Source organism: Loxodonta africana, chromosome 23 (assembly GCF_030014295.1).
Source record: "Loxodonta africana isolate mLoxAfr1 chromosome 23, mLoxAfr1.hap2, whole genome shotgun sequence".
Lineage (NCBI taxonomy): Eukaryota > Metazoa > Chordata > Mammalia > Proboscidea > Elephantidae > Loxodonta > Loxodonta africana.
Genome location: NC_087364.1, coordinates 64,256,504 through 64,272,403, shown reverse-complemented (window position 1 = coordinate 64,272,403; position 15,900 = coordinate 64,256,504). Strand labels below are relative to the sequence as shown.

At 40.0% G+C, this 15,900-nt stretch overlaps 1 protein-coding gene across 8 annotated transcripts in view; it reads left to right on the top strand.

Annotated features, from left to right (window-relative positions):
• The window catches only part of PLSCR1 (phospholipid scramblase 1), a 30,616-nt gene extending 21,659 nt beyond the window's left edge, over positions 1 to 8,957 (top strand). For 5 of the 8 annotated variants that reach the window (XM_023555438.2, XM_023555437.2, XM_064275573.1 and 2 more), the window contains exons 5-8: positions 397 to 617; positions 2,170 to 2,331; positions 4,520 to 4,681; positions 7,734 to 8,956. In XM_023555438.2, the coding sequence (XP_023411206.2) occupies positions 397 to 617; positions 2,170 to 2,331; positions 4,520 to 4,681; positions 7,734 to 7,790 (602 nt within the window). In that variant the 3' untranslated portion in view covers positions 7,791 to 8,956. Of the gene's footprint in view, positions 1 to 396; positions 618 to 2,169; positions 2,332 to 4,519; positions 4,682 to 7,733 lie in introns of all 8 variants that reach the window. The other 3 variants (XM_023555436.2, XM_023555434.2, XM_064275571.1) reach the window with 1 other exon arrangement.
• Positions 8,958 to 15,900: the final 6,943 nt, after the last annotated feature.

Below are 15,900 nucleotides of genomic sequence, written 5' to 3'. Positions count from 1 at the left end.
CCTTACAGTTTCCAACTGTCACAGGTTTTACTGTATTCTGACCAAATGGACATTTTATCCATAAACAGTGTGACCATGTCCACCTGAAGCACTGTACCAACCCTCAGCAGCAAAGTCTGTCTTTCTGACATATGTTTATGGAGTTCATAATGAGTTTTTTTTTTTTTTTTTTTTTGTCTCACAGGCAAACTTCTAATTTCTCTAAACCTTAATACCCTCTCCTGTTCTTTTGCCTTTTTTCTTTCTCTGGACCATCTCTAAACTTTCCTTTTCTTTCTTTCTTATGCTCCTCTGAATATCATCTAAAAATAGTACAGTTGGATATTATAATATCTTAGGATAATTCAATATTTTTTCAAATAATGCTGATTATGGTTTCCTGTCTTATGTTCTCAGTCCTAACAGGTTTTGAAACCAATAACAAATATGAAATTAAGAACAGCTTTGGACAGAGGGTTTACTTTGCGGTAGAAGATACTGATTGCTGTACCCGAAACTGCTGTGGGTCTGCTAGGCCTTTTACCATAAAGATTATTGATAACGTGGGCCGAGAAGTCATCACTCTGGAGAGACCGCTAAGATGTACCTCCTGTTATTTCCCCTGCTGCCTTCAGGAGGTCAGTGAGCAATTACCACAGCAGCTTGTAGAGTAGCTGTGTATGAATTTGTACCCTTTCTTTGACCCTATATAGTCAAGTGAGATTTAAAGGAAAAATGGTCCATGAGCCCTTGGTTTATTCTTTAAATTGTAAAGGAAGGAAGGCAGGTGAACAGCTGTGAGCTGTTAGCTGCATATCCCCAAGCAGCTTGCATCATGGGGTTGAACATCCATACAGGGCCCAGACTTCTTGATCTCCAGGGAAAGCCACGAGGATAGAGCATGTTGGTCAAGTCCCTCACCAGAAATGACCGTGAGAGGCCTGGTCAAAGCCAGGGAACGTCACCGTTGAGAATATCATAGAATACCATTCCAGGAGCAAGTGAATGTATCCACCTGCAATTTTGTTTCCCTGGCCAACCTACAAAGGAGTGAACCTAGGAGAGGCCTCCTCTGAAAAATTTCAACTCTGGTGTTTTTCTTTTCTCTATTTTTAAAAACAATGTATCTATTTGAATCCCCTTTCTGTAATAAGGGTACCTCTAGGTGGGAGTGCCTTCACCTCATTAAAGATCTACCTTTTCGGCACATATTGTTTGACAGCCCATGCGTAGAGAATATGGGTCTCAGAGGAGAAACCAGGGCACAGCAAGAAAAGTTGGCCTTTGCCCGTGTTATGCCGCATTGGCTCCAGACCAGCCCTGCTTGGTCTCACAGATGGTTGTACGAACATGATACAGAGATACAAACACATGGAGTATTTGACATCTAAACAGCACTTGTGGGAGGATAACTGAAGTTATTCATAATGAATCACTTTGTTTTCTATGTTTTTTAGGTTAGGTATAATAATATATCCATAGAGCTAATCTAAGGAAAAACTCAAAAGTTTGATAGGGAAATGCTTTCCGTTTGTATGGATCTCTACAATTGAAAGAGCACATTAACACACCCCGTTATACCATTTGATCTTTGAAAAGGTCCTATGAAATCTTTATTTACAGATGGGGACACTGAGGTACTCTCAAGGTCATACAGCCAATAAATAGCAGAGTCGTGATTCTATACCCTGTATTCTGGTCATGATAGCACTATGGTCATTCATATTTGACAACTACGCCCATGATCAGAGCTCTGTTCAAACATGTAAATCACCACTTAATTTAAAGAAGTTCTTAAAAAATTGTTCCTTAATAATTTAGAGATTTTTCGTAGGTAGAGCAATTTTTTTAAAATACATCAGATGGGTAGAGGAAGGATGAAGAAAGGAGACTGTGTGTGCAGCCAGCCCCGGTTTAGATCTCCTCTTTTCTGAGTAGCTGAGGAATCTGATGCAAGTTAATTAACCTCTCTGTTCCTCACGTTCTTCCTCTATAAAATAATAATAATACCAACCTAATAAGGTTATGTTTTCAATTAAATACGTTAACGTACCTGTGGTGCTTAGAACAGTATCTGGCATTTAGGAAGAGTTCAGTAAATGGGAGATGTTAATAGGCTTCATCGTTGTTGTTGTTGCTGTTGTTAACATTTTTATTGTTATAATTACATATATTTTTTCCCTTTTGCAGATAGAAATCCAAGCTCCTCCTGGTGTTCCAGTAGGTTATGTTGTTCAGAACTGGCACCCCTGTCTGCCAAAGTTTACAATTCAAAATGAGAAAAAAGAGGATATACTAAAAATTGCTGGCCCATGTCTTGTGTGTAGCTGTTGTGGAGATGTTGATTTTGAGGTAAGAGATGCGATAATGTTCATAGGATTTGTATTCCAAGTATTTGTAGGCTGTTAAAAATGCACTGATATGTACATATGTTATATATGTAGTCATATTTCAATAGGGAGATAATACGCTTGTATATTTAACTGTGGTCAGAGTGGCAGTTATTGCTCTGATTAAATGTCAGTGGTGATTTCACGAAATGGACAAAAAGAGAAGCTGGCCATGCCGTCAAAGAAACATAAGCAAAACATCCAACATTAAATAGGGTATTTTCCAATGGAAGTAAGGGTAGAATGGGATGATTTTCTATTTAATCAACTGTGCTGGCTACAATTTTCCATTTTAAATAGAACATTAACCCTGGCATCTGAATTTAATTTCCAAAGCTTATGAATCTCCATCCTTAGTCTAAGACACAGGCTGCCAGTGCCCTAGGCCTGCCTCAGAAGGTCTGACATCCTTTGAGCTTCTACAGAAAGCCCAGTTACACAAAGAGAGTTTTAGAAAGATAGCGTGAGACATCCAATGAGGCTTCTCTACTGTCTATACTTTATTTTCCTATTAAACGAGGTCATTAGAGACATCTCTGTGTGTGCTACATGGGGGAATTTCACTGCAACGATTTTCCAACATGCCTTTGCAGTAAATTTTTTAAAGTTGGATAACTTTTATAACTTAATCTCGAATTACTGATTTCTCTTGGAAAATCAGAAAATCTGGCAAACTAGGCCCACATTTCCACATGGCAGAAATCTGCTTGGGCTGAGCAGGGCTGCCTCCTTTTGATAAGATGTGGGAACTCAGGGAGGTCCTCCCTACTCCCTAGTGTTTTCCACTCTCCTTCTTCATTTAATTATAATGCCTGCCTGAGATCTCTAGTCATGGTTTCCAGTCCTTCCCCTCATTGACATCATCATCTAACTGGGGAGATAGGCCGTTCTAAGAAAACACAGGAGATGTAACAGACTTTATGAAGGCTCTTATAAAACATGCATACCTAATGTCTGCATGTGTAATATGTGCAATATGTATGTGTAAATCCTATATGTAGTGGTATGTATAAAAATAGTTTTCTGTGTAGGGGGTGGAGTCATAGTGGCACAGTGGTTAAGAGCTCAGCTGCTAACCAAAAGGGCAGCAGTTCGAATCCACCAGGCACTCCTTGGAAACCCTGTAGGGCAGTTCTGCTCTGTGCCTTAGGGTCACTATGAGTTGAATCGTCTCAACGGCAATGGGTTTGGTTTAGGTATGTAGTGGGTAGCGCTTCTACCAAAGGTTCAGAGGAGTGAAAAGATAATTGTTCATTTAGGGAACGATATTAACGGAAGCTTAACTGGCAGGCATTTCACTTGTGGGAAGTAAGTGAAAAGCAAATGATTATGAATTTAGATTTTATCCAGCAACCCTTCTCTAATGGGTACCCTTAAGCACACTTCATATGTAATGAATTGACCTTTTTCCTGTGCTTCTCTAATGGTACTACTTAGATGCCATCCTTGAACGTATTGAGAAATAGTCACTCGTTTGAAATTCACCCTTCCCTTCCCTTTTTATTTTGTTGTGGTTATGGTTCACATGCCATGTGTTACCTAGTCTTGGTTATCCCTGACCTGAAGCCTCCCACCAATTTTCTTACTGGTTACTGTCCTCCACTCTAAACCGTCAGTCTCCTTGTCCAGGCTCTTTGCGTTTCACTTTCCTCTACTGACCAAAACAAAACAAAACAAAACAAAACCAGTTGCCATCGAGTAGATTCTGACTCATGATGACCCCCGCTTCTATCAATTTAAACTCTCAGCCTGTGCTTCTCTTAAAGCAGAAGTCACATGGGAGTCACACGGTGTCCAAAAATGTCATCATAGATGTGTTTTATATTTGCATCCTTTTCTGTTTAAATTTTGTTTTAGATCAATTCAAGTGATTTGTTACTGTCTGCCTTAATGTAAAAAAATAGAACATGTTAAATACTTACGAAAAACGACTTTCATGTAAATTCTCTGTAGGAATCAAAGAGTTTTTTAATGTATCTATAAACAGACACAGGAACCTATATGCACCTAATGAGGGAAATAATATTCCCGGTTACATATGGCACGTGATATTAGTACAATATTTGTTTCATTTTCCTACAAGTTTGAATGTAGTTTGTTATTAGTTTTCTAGAATTCTCTAAGACTATGTTTTATTTTTCCCAATTTAGATTAAATCTCTTGATGAAGGAACTGTGGTTGGCAGAATTTCAAAACACTGGACTGGATTTTTGAAAGAGGCATTTACAGATGCAGATAACTTTGGGATCCAGTTCCCTTTAGACCTGGATGTTAAAATGAAAGCTGTGATGCTGGGCGCGTGTTTCCTCATTGTAAGTCTCTTCTCGCTGATCTTGGTTGTAGGTGTTTTTTCCAGTGTCATCCTGAAATGATTCAGTAAATCGTACCTTTTAAAATGACCTTCTGAAATATGCAGGTCATAATCAAAGGGTCCCATTTAATTCTAGCTTTGAAATTCTATTTGATGCTGACACTCTAGATTCACAGATGACTAGCTTCCGCCTGCAGAGTCTGCAAAACTCCCTGTGTCAAGAGAAGGAGCTCATATGTTAAGGGGAGGCCCTGGTCTTTGGGATTTTTACTTAAAAAAAAAATCAGTGCTTTGATATATCCCTGATCTGTTCAGAATTTCTGGCTACAAATTTGAAGGCTCCCTCTCCCCCTCAGGATACCAGCCATAAGGTTTCCAGGGGCCCCCTCACTTCTGACCTACTGGCTTCCATTACTTCCTCGGGGTTGAACCATTTGCTTAGAATGACCTACAGAACTCAGGAAACAGCTATGCTTATGATTACAGTTTTATTATAGAAAAAAAAGTTACAAAAGAGACACATAGGACAAGGTCTTAGGGAGTTCCCACTACAGAGCTTCCGTATCCTGAAAAGGGATCCGCCACCTTTCCATGTGCGTTGATGTCTCTCACCAACTAAGAAGCCCCTGGAGTTTCCCTGTCTAGAGCCTTTATTGTGGCCTCATGATGTAGGCATAATCAACCCGTGAGATTAGGTGATACCATGTGGTGGGTCTTTCTGGGATGGCCAGCCCCTACCTGAGTCACCTCATTAGCATAACTGGTTAGGTAGGTGTGGCCTGCAGCCCTTATAGATGATAAAAAACAGTTCAATCACTGGGAAAATACCAAGTTTTAGAGGTTATCTTCTAGGAACCAAGGACAAAGACCAAATCCTTTGGGTAAATCATCCCCATGTGGGAAGACTTGAAGTCTGGGTTTACGTGGACTCAGACTCAGTGAGGCAGTGAGATATCATTCTGATTCATTATTGAATTAAATCACCTCATATAGAATGATAAACTGCAGTAGGAGTATGTATCTCCACCCTTGAAATATTCATGCCAAAAAAAGAAAATTTAAATTCAGTCAAGCCTCTAGATCTTACTACCAATTTATAGGAAATACATGGGCAAGAGCAGTGATTTTCAAACTTCTCTGTACATCACAATCATCTATGGAACTTTTAAAACCCCAGAGCCCCAGGCCATACCTGGTTTTACCTAAATCAGAACCTCAATCCGAGTCAGTAGTTTTTAAAGCTTCTCAGTTGATTCCAAAGACCACTGGGACAGAGCAGTGGTTCCAACCTTAGTTGCACAGTAAAATATCTGAGTAGCGTTTCAGAACCCTCATGTCCAGACTGCACCCAGATCTATTAAATCAGAATCTCTAGAGGTGAGTCTAGATATGCTTTATAGCTCCCAGGCAGTTCCAATGTGCAATCAAGCTTGAGAAAGCACTAGATGAATATCTTAACCGTGGATTTGGGGATACAATTAGGAAAACCTAAACTGTGAAACATTATACAGCAAAAAGAATTCAGTTTCTTCAACACATAAATGACAAGGAAAGGAGAGAGAAAATTATCATAGTTTAAAGAGACTTAAAGAGACATATAGACAACTCAGCCTAATGTAGTTGGTAGACCGTGTTTGAATACTGATTCAAATAAACCAGTGTAAAAAGACATTTACAAGGTATTGAGGGAAAGTTGAACATTGACCACATATCTGATGATATTAAGGAATTCCTAAGTATTTTTTTAGATGTGATAGTGATACTGTGTTTATGTAAAAAGAAAACATAGCCTATATTTTTTACAGGTGCATGCTGAATTATTTCAGTATAAAGTAGTATTATGGTCAGAAATTTGCTTTTAAATAATTGGGCAAGGGCAGGAAGAGCTTGGGGAGCAATAGAAGAAACAAGTCTGGCCGTGTGAATAATTTTTGAAGCTGGGTGAGGTGTCATGGGGACTTCATTATGCTATTCTAATTTGGGAAGACGTTTAGTATTGTCTAATAAAGTTTTAAAATTTTATATAACCAGAGGATAGAATATTAGTCACTGTTTACAAATTGTTTTCAAAAAGTGTTCATGTCACATAAAAAAGTACAATTTATGCTGAACCTTGAAGAACTGTTTAATCAAAGGCACAGGAGTGTGAAAGACATCGTGGTGTGTTTGAGGAAGAACAGACAGTCTGGTATGTCTGGGCTAATGAAAAATAGAGTTAGGGAGTTGGCAAGATTCTAAGGAAATGACTGTAGAGGAGATTAAGCTTCTGCCAAAGGACCTTTCAAGGTTGGGAAAATTCTTGTAGACATTGGTAAGTCATTGGAAATAGTTTGGTCACTTGGATGGTTTTAAACTAGGTATAAATAAAATAGTTGTAAATCCAAATTTCAGAAAGGTAAATGTGATGACTGCGAGAAATGGATTGAAGAGATAAAATTGCAATAACCCAAAGGGTTTGGTGATAAGGATTAAATTATTTCCACGTGAAGGGATAAAGAGATTAATAGATGTGGAAGAAATAAAATCCCTAGGATTTGTTCTGAAGTCATAGAGGGTAAAGTCTGGCTAGATACTGATGGGGTAAAACAGTCTGAGAAGAGAAATGACAAAGGGTGGGTTAAAAAAAATTCTAAAATGCCTTCTAACTCTCAGATTGGCTGTTACCGTCCTGGCGGGGGGGAACCCTAAAGGTTGTATATGGAACTTCGGTCACAAGAATGTTTGTATTACTAGAGAAATATTACAACAGATTTGAAGAAGAGAAACTGAAAGAGGAAGATTCCAAGGGATATGAGAAAAAGTGAAATTTAGAGAAATCAGAAATTTAATTCATGTAGGTATTTGCTCATAAAATGGAAAAAAAGAAAATGGGAATCTGAAGGCAGAGCTTATAGAATTACCAGTTTTTCCCGGATTGAAGTATTACATTTAATTTTTCTTGTTTCACAAGTATGTTACTGTGTTTCATTGAATCCCGTTAGTATATTTGCATCTGAGACGTGATCTCTGTTTTGTTGCTGAAAAGTCATTTCTGTATTTTTGTTTTTATCTAGGACTTCATGTTTTTTGAACGCACTGGAGGCGAGGAACAGAAAGCAGGGATATGGTAGCAGATTAATGAGAGTTTTCTTGAAAATTTGAAGTCCACGTACCGGTTGGGACTATCCAAATGGAAAACTCCATGTTTTTTTTTTTTTTCCTTTCTTTCTTTATTAAAGTGATTTATGATGTGTGAATTGTGTCACAGTAATGCATGTAGCTTCAGGTATATGATTTCCCTTTTCAAATTACAGAGTTTATTTTCTGTATTACTGGCTTATAAATGTCTTTATACATTTTCTTTGAATACTCAACTGTATATTTTTGAGAAAGGGCATATGTATTTTTACATTTAGATGTGACATTTCTAAAAAACTACTTCGAATTAGTCTCTGCTTTTTGATTTTTTATAGCAAGATTTAATTAAAACTTTATCATTGAAATAATTTTAGTAGAAAAGTATACTATTGTATTAAATCTGGTTATAACTTAGCTGATGTGTAACAACTAATATTATTTTGAAAATAACTATTTTCAAGAAAGTAAAAAAAATTCACTTTCCTTCACCATTATATGCAGAGAATACACAATATGAGTGTTAGTGAGGAAAAGTAAAATGTGTGTTTTTCAATCTTTGGTGAGTCACCATATATTCAACTTCTCCTATAAATTAATTCACTACTATAAGCTTTTCAGGAAACCGTGGTAGCATAGTGATTAAGTGCGATGGCTGCTAACCAGAAGGTCGGCAGTTCGAATCTGCCAGGCGCTCCTCGGAAACTCTATGGGGGCAGTTCTACTCTGTCCTACAGAGTTGTTATGATTTGGAATCAACTTGATGGCGGTGGGCAGTGGGTATAAGCTTTTCATGCTGACCAGACAATAAAGTTCTCCACAAACAAAGAAAGACAGTTCTTCCCCAAAGAAGTGTACATTTTAAAGACGCACTTGTCCAAAAACTGAGGTATTGAGTTTTTTAAGTCATTTTTTACACATGGAGTGAGTATAGCCTGCGTTCTCATTCCTAGACCGTGGTATTTACCAGAGTACCCAGGTGTTGATTAACTAGAGCGTATATATGCCGCCACAGAATTTCAACTTCAGTAACCACATCGCTGAAATAAACGTATTGAATAATTCCTTGCATATCTGGTTTTTATTGTTAAACAAACTGTGGCTGATGAATTCAGGTGGTGTTCTGAATCCGGCGCATTTAATTTCCCTTCCCTTTCAGATCTCTGTTAAAGAGAGCAATGACATATACATTTTTTCATAAAATTTGTTTCAGTGTTAGAAATTAGGCTGTCTACCTGTGAGTTTTTATGTTTTGTAGGTAAGACGGCGGGCGGGGGGGGACGGTGACCAACTCACAATTTTCCTCATGCAAAAGAAAAAGTGTGCTTAGGAAAAGGGGGTAAGTGGGATGGGACTCCCTTTCATCTTCAACTCCATCAACAGCCTCTACTCTTTATTAGCAACAAAGAATTCTATCAGCACCACTAACTCCTAGTGGCAAATGTTGTGACCATTGAGATGCTGGGGAGTTACAGGGAAAGAAAAGCCTAGACAACCTTCTAGTAGTCAGTGCCAGATTCCTGTGACGGGATGTAACCATGCCCTCACCCCCAGCTCATACTGGGTACAGAGAGCATGTCAGCTCAAGTGAAGGTACTTGATACCTGGATCCTAGTGACCTTCATTGTGCCAGTTAGAGAAGGGGAGGACTTTCCATGCTAGCCATCAGGTGCCACAGCCAACCCAGAAATGAGGCTGGGAGGTACTGACATTATTTGTCAAATATTTGTAAAATACAGATTATATTTTACTTTTGTTTCCTATCTCTTTCCTCCTCGTAGGATTCTGGGTCTCTGGGTAAACAAGTAAAAGTACAGCTGTTCTAGACAATTCCTTCCTTTTTCACCTGTGCAAGGACGTTTGAGCAGAAACCCACACAATATCTCCTGAATGTTTACGTTCAAATACTAGACAGATAAATTTACAAGAGAAAAATCATAGAATAGATGAAATATTACCGATTTATTGAGAACAATTCCAGGAATTACAACAAATGTCTTCATCTGAAATCTAATGAGATTTGAGGGAATGTTGCATGTTTATTTCTGGAACAGGCAGCGAAGGAGGAACATCCTGATGTGGCCTAATTTACCGCATTTTTACACAGATAACATGCATCTTCTACCTTAGGTTGCCAACCACACCCGTGCCCCCAGGAGGTATTTTTGTAAGTGCCACTGTGCCAATTTTTTTTTACATGTTGCTGTAAAAAATTAGCATAATGCTTTTACAAGAATACTTTGCAGGGGGAGAGGGTATATTTGGCAAACAAGCATAGGAGGTTTGAATTATTTGCATAAAAATATCCGAATAGGGTTGAAAATTTGATAACTACATTTTTAAGTATAATGGAGGTTATGAGACAGTAGATTGCATAAAGTAGAAAGCCAACACAAGTAAGATAGATTTGGGAAATACTCCCAGAAATCAGAGAAACACAAAATATTCAGAGAAAAGTTGAGACTGGAGCAACAGATGCATGTTTCAATTTATGCACGACATGATTTTCAAAAGCAGAAATCAGATGGGGGGGCAAAGAAAAATAATAAAATTTATTTGTAATCAAGCTGGACTATACTCTCCAGAGTAATGGATTTACTACATACCAGACAAAAGTAATAAAAATAGTGTGTTCATGATTATAGATAAAACAGTTACAGCATGCCCTCAGTGTGGCAGACATTATTAGGCAGTAGCAGAAGGGTTTCTGTGGCCTAATTTGCATGATATACTCACAGTCTACTTCCTATTTTCCTATCTCAACAGAGTTTAATCCAATTCTGCACTCTTTAATAGCAAGCATATAAAAAGAACCAAAAGATATGAAACAAAAATGTAAATCCTATAAAGATAAAAAAGTATGATATTTTCCTATGCCTGTCTGATTCTGACTCATAACGATCCTATAGGACAAGGTAGAACTGCCCCATAGGGTTTCCAAGGGTGTAAATCTTTATGAAAGCAGACTGCCTCATCTTTCTCCCATGGAGTGACTGGTAGGTTCTAACCTCCGACCTTTTAGTTAGCAGCAGAGTACTTAACCACTGTACCTCCAGTACTCCTCTCTGTAAAGATTACAGCCTAGGAAGCCTTATGGTGCAGTTCGGTTCTCTCCTATAGCGTCTCTATGAGTTGGAATTGACTTGCCAGCAATGAATTTTGTTTTTTTTGTTTGTTTTTTGCCTTTGAGTAGAGACTTTAACACTTCAGGGATTCTTCCCCATGGGATAAGTCTTACAGAAATATGATGCTCATTCAGAACAGGAGCACACTTGGCCCATCTTTTTTTTTTTTTTTTTAAACCGTAAAGAGAACAAAGGAAAAATCACATCCCAGGGCATCTTTCTGCACACCAGCTTCCAGATCTTGGCTTCTAAATACCATTCTCCCTTCAGAGGAACTGCCCTCTTTGGAGAAATAGTTGATCCCAGGGGTGAGGCAGAGAAAGTATGAGATGACCTTCAAACACCTGGCAGAAAAGCCAGGAAGTACCCAAAGTATGATGGTGACATACCGAAAGGATGGAGGAACCAGCTTGAAGGAGCTCCCGCCAGAAAAATGCAGAACCGTAAGTATGATTATAAAAGATTATTACCCAACAAATAATACAGGATATCACAAGTCCATGCAGACATCCATCAATAAATCAATCAGTTGAAAGCTTGATGAGGAATAAGATACAAGTAGTTTCAGTTGACTTCTCCATGAAATCTTTTCTTTCACAAATGGGGAAAGAGTCACTTTTACAGTCAAAGCCTAGCTGCCAGGACTATAATCAAGCAATCAGAATGAACACTGCAGGATTCAGTGTAGCCCTGAAGTCAAGAATCTGTGGTATTTGCCAAGCCATTCTTTTTAATCGTGTCATTACGCAGCAGGCTTTTCCTGAGAGACCAGGACAGCCTAGAAACCTGAGGGTTGTGTTAGGGTGTTTCTGTGAGAGGAGGTGATGGGGAGGGAGGAAGGGGAGAGTTGATAACCTTTCAGTTGAGTAGACAAACCAAATAATTCTGGCCAGAAACGGTGGAGAAGTTCAGAAAAGCAAAGCGAGTGTTCCTCCTGGGCCTTTCCCTACATGGATTGGTTGGGGAAAACTTGGTAGAGTATTGCCTCTACCATCTCCCCTGACAGCCAGTGAAGTGTCTCCACCTTCCACCCTTCTTCCCCACAGGAAGCTAAGCATCCTTGAACTGAAATGAGAGGTGACAGATGTTTCTCTCCAAGATCAGGAAGGGCCTGAGGCCCTGAATAGAGAAAGTTCAGGGGCACACCTAGGGTGTGGGACCTAGGATCATGGTAGGGTGGGTTGGAACAGTGAATAAAAGGTCAGTGGGTGCTTCTATCTAATGGGTAAGCACTAGAGTTGCCCCTAAGAGGGATCATTGGTGCTTAGGAGGTAAGGTCTTCTTTTCAGCCGAGCCAAGGGAGGTCTGGGTGAGCAGTGGGGTGGATGGACAGGCAAGAGGAGGAGAAAAGGTTAAAAAGTGCAAGTACCTTCCAGTGGCTTGTGCTTGAGAACTGGCCTGAGTCCCTTTCTGAACAGAAAGTGAAATGGAGGGAGCACTGGAAGGGAGAAGAAGTGCCAGGGGCAGGCGGTCAGAGGGCCCGAAAATTACTGTCTGTACCCCAGCATCCAGGTAACTACCCTTTGCAGCCAAGCTGTAAGGCTGAAATGAACTTTGGGCTCAGAAAGAGCTACTGTAATTTTAGGGTAACTTTTTTTAGAAGGGACTCGGAGCCCTGGTGGCACAGTGGTTAAGAGCTACCTCTGCTAACCAAAATGTCAGCAGTTCAAATCCATCAGCCACTCCCTGGAAACCCTACGGGGCAGTTCTACTGTCCTATACGGTTGCTATGAGTCGGAATTGACACCACGGCAACGGGTTTGGTTTTGGTTTGGTTTAGAAGGGACACAATAGAGAATTCCTGCCATCATATATGGGACAAATGAGGATTTAAAATGCATCCCTGGCACAATTACTACTCCTAGCACTGGGTGCGCAGGTTTCCCTTTGCTTCCACCCCACTGGCCACTCGCTGCTTATATGACTTTCCTGGGACCACGTTTATGCACCTGGCCCTGTTTTTCCCAGCTCCTTGTCCCTCCCTATATCTTACTTTTCTTAATTGTCATGTTGGCATGATAATAGTACCTGTTTCTAAGGTCGGTATGAGGATTTAGTGATCTAATACCTGTCAAGTTCAAGTGACTTAGCAGGATCCCACAGTAAAACCAGAGTAGAGTACGAAACAGGTATGTGTTGATAATCCATAGTTTTCAAAACCAAAGCAAGTGGCTGAAGCCAGTATAGAAAATGTTTTACTGAACTGAATTTCTGTGTTGTGGCTTTGAATATTATTATGCATGGGGCACCAATGTGCACTTCCACTCAGTTCTGGCAGCAGCAGAGAGCAATGCTGAGTCCTACTATAGCACCATTCCCCAGAGTGATCAGCCGGCAACCTGGTGGCAGGTTGGTCACATAGAACTGCTTCCATCATGGAAAGAACAGGGTTTTGTTTTTACTGGGATAGACATACTCTGGATATGCATTTGACTTCCCTGTGCACAGTGCTACTGCCCAAACCACCAGCTGTGGATTTACGGGATGCCTTATCCACCCTCATGCCACTCTACAAAGCATTGCCTCTGATCAAGGAGCTCACTTCACAGCAAATGAAATGTGGCAATGGGACCATGCTCCTGGAATTCACTGGTCTTACCCTGTTCGCCATCATCCTGAAGCAGCAGCACTTCCAACATAATAGCAGCCAGGGAAGCAGTGTATAGCTCAGGAGCCAAGCAGGGACCTTGGCCAGAGCCCTGCCCCCACTGAGCTATGGGCCACTGGCTGTCATCACTGTGGTCATTGCTCATGCTGCTGGCAGCAGTGGGCAGCAGCCAGGCTAGGCTGTGCTGGCCAGGCTCCGTGTGGGAGCCAGGGAAGTGGCAGCATGCACAGGGCCACAGCCACAGGGCTCATGCAGTTCTACTCTATGACGCGGCCACTGTATCAGCTGAATGCCCGCCTAGCAGGTCTTGCCCAGTGATATGTGACACTAGGCTGCTGCCATTCACAGAGTCACTCTGGACAGCACGGAAGAAAAGAACTACCAGCTCTGCCAAACCTATGACATCCACTTCTACTCTACCTTTCAGTATTTCAAAGCATTTACAAAGGAATTGACAACTGGAGAAAATTTTAAAGGATCCCAGTCCTGGTACCAAAATGTCTTAGGATTCTCTAGAGAAACAGAAACAGGGTTCTCTAGAGAGAGAGAAAGAAATAGGGAGGAAGAGAGAGAGAGAGATTGGTTTACCTGAAGGAATTGGCTCTCCATGAGTCAGAATCGACTTGATGGCAATGGATTTTTGTTTTGTTTTCTTTAATGTAGGGCTCATAAGTCCAAAATTCATAGGTCAGGTGACAGGCTGGAGAGCCCTGAAGGATTGTGTCCCAAAATCTGCAGGTCAAGCAATGGAAAAGTGAAGAGTAAGAGAGTTCTAGCAAAATGTCTCTGTAGTCTGGAGGCAGAACATACCCTAGGGAAATTCCTTTTTTTGCTTCATCTTACTGATTGAGGCCCACCCACATTATGGAAAGTAATCTGCTTAATTAAGGCCAAATGATTTAATGAGCATGTTAATCAACATGTAATTCCTTTATAACAGCAACTAGACTAGTAGCGTTTTATCAAACAACTGTGCACCATATGTAGCCAAGTTGACACGTAAATTTAACCATCCCAGTAAAATTCATTCACAGACAAAGATGAAGACTGATTCCCCCCTCCAGGGAGAATGTCTTCACATAGGATGCTAAGGTGGGAACTTCTCTCACCTCAGAGGAGGGAGGAATACCATCTAAGCACAGCTACCTTGACTTTCCTTTCGGAGCCTCACAGCCTCAAAATGTGGCAAGCCATTGAAAGAAGGGAGCAAAAATCTGGACCGTGAGGCCAGATTAAATTTTATTAATTGAACAACACAGGATTTGAACTCAAGGCAGGATGTCATATGATAATAACCTGTGGAGTAAGTTGACTTTTTAAAAACAAAAACAAGAAAAACCAATTACTGTTAAGTAGATCCCAACTCATGGTGACCCCATGTGCTGCAGAGTAGAACTGCACTCTATAGGATTTTCAAGGCTGTGATCTTTTGGAAGCAGATTGCCAAGCCCTTCTTCCAGGTACCTCTGATATTACCTCCCCTACACCAAGCATTTAAACTTTAATCTACTTTTCATATTTATGTAGAAAATATCATATTTGTGCTAACAACACTTTATAAGTTTACCCAAATTGGAACTCTACTGGATTTGGGAAATTAATGCTTGAAGTCTGCCTGCTGACTGAAGGCAACTTCTTTCTTGTTTTTGCCTGTGGATTCTGGCTTCCAGTCATTAATATATTGAGATTATCTGTCTGGCTGTAATAGAGAACAAACACTGGCACATTTCTTCCTGCATTAGAATTTTCATTTGAGAATAAGTTGCTAGGAAACATTTCAGCTTTAATGAAGCACTACCAGCAGACTTAATTCCCTGTTAAAAGAAGTTTTCAGAAATAAATTGAATCATGCTATCTATCTGCTAAGCACAATCTGTTATATACACTACCAAAATTCTGTCCCCAGTGCTGCTGTTATAGCAAAAGAATTTACTGGTAGAATTTGCAAATCTACACCTGTTCCTCACTTATCGACATGGTTAGATTACAAAGAACAGGTCATTATGCAAAAACAGAGGATGACCACATCAGATCACAAAATGGAAGATGACTACATCATTACACAACTGCCAAATTACATCATTACAAAACTGCCAAACCACTGAGAATCATGGCCCAACCAAATTGACACATAACTTTAACTATCACAGCCAGTGTTACTCTCCCCGTTCACCTTAGTGGGTGTTCGTTACTGCCAGACGTGCGTCATTAACGCACAAAACGAATAGTAGATTTTTTATTATGGTCATAAATGCAAAATGTCAGACAACAAGATAGTCGAGTGAGGAGTAGGTTTTTTTTTTTTTCCTTTAAGAAGAAGATAGATTCAAACATTCAGATAAATGCATTTGTGGCATGTATTTCATAACAGTT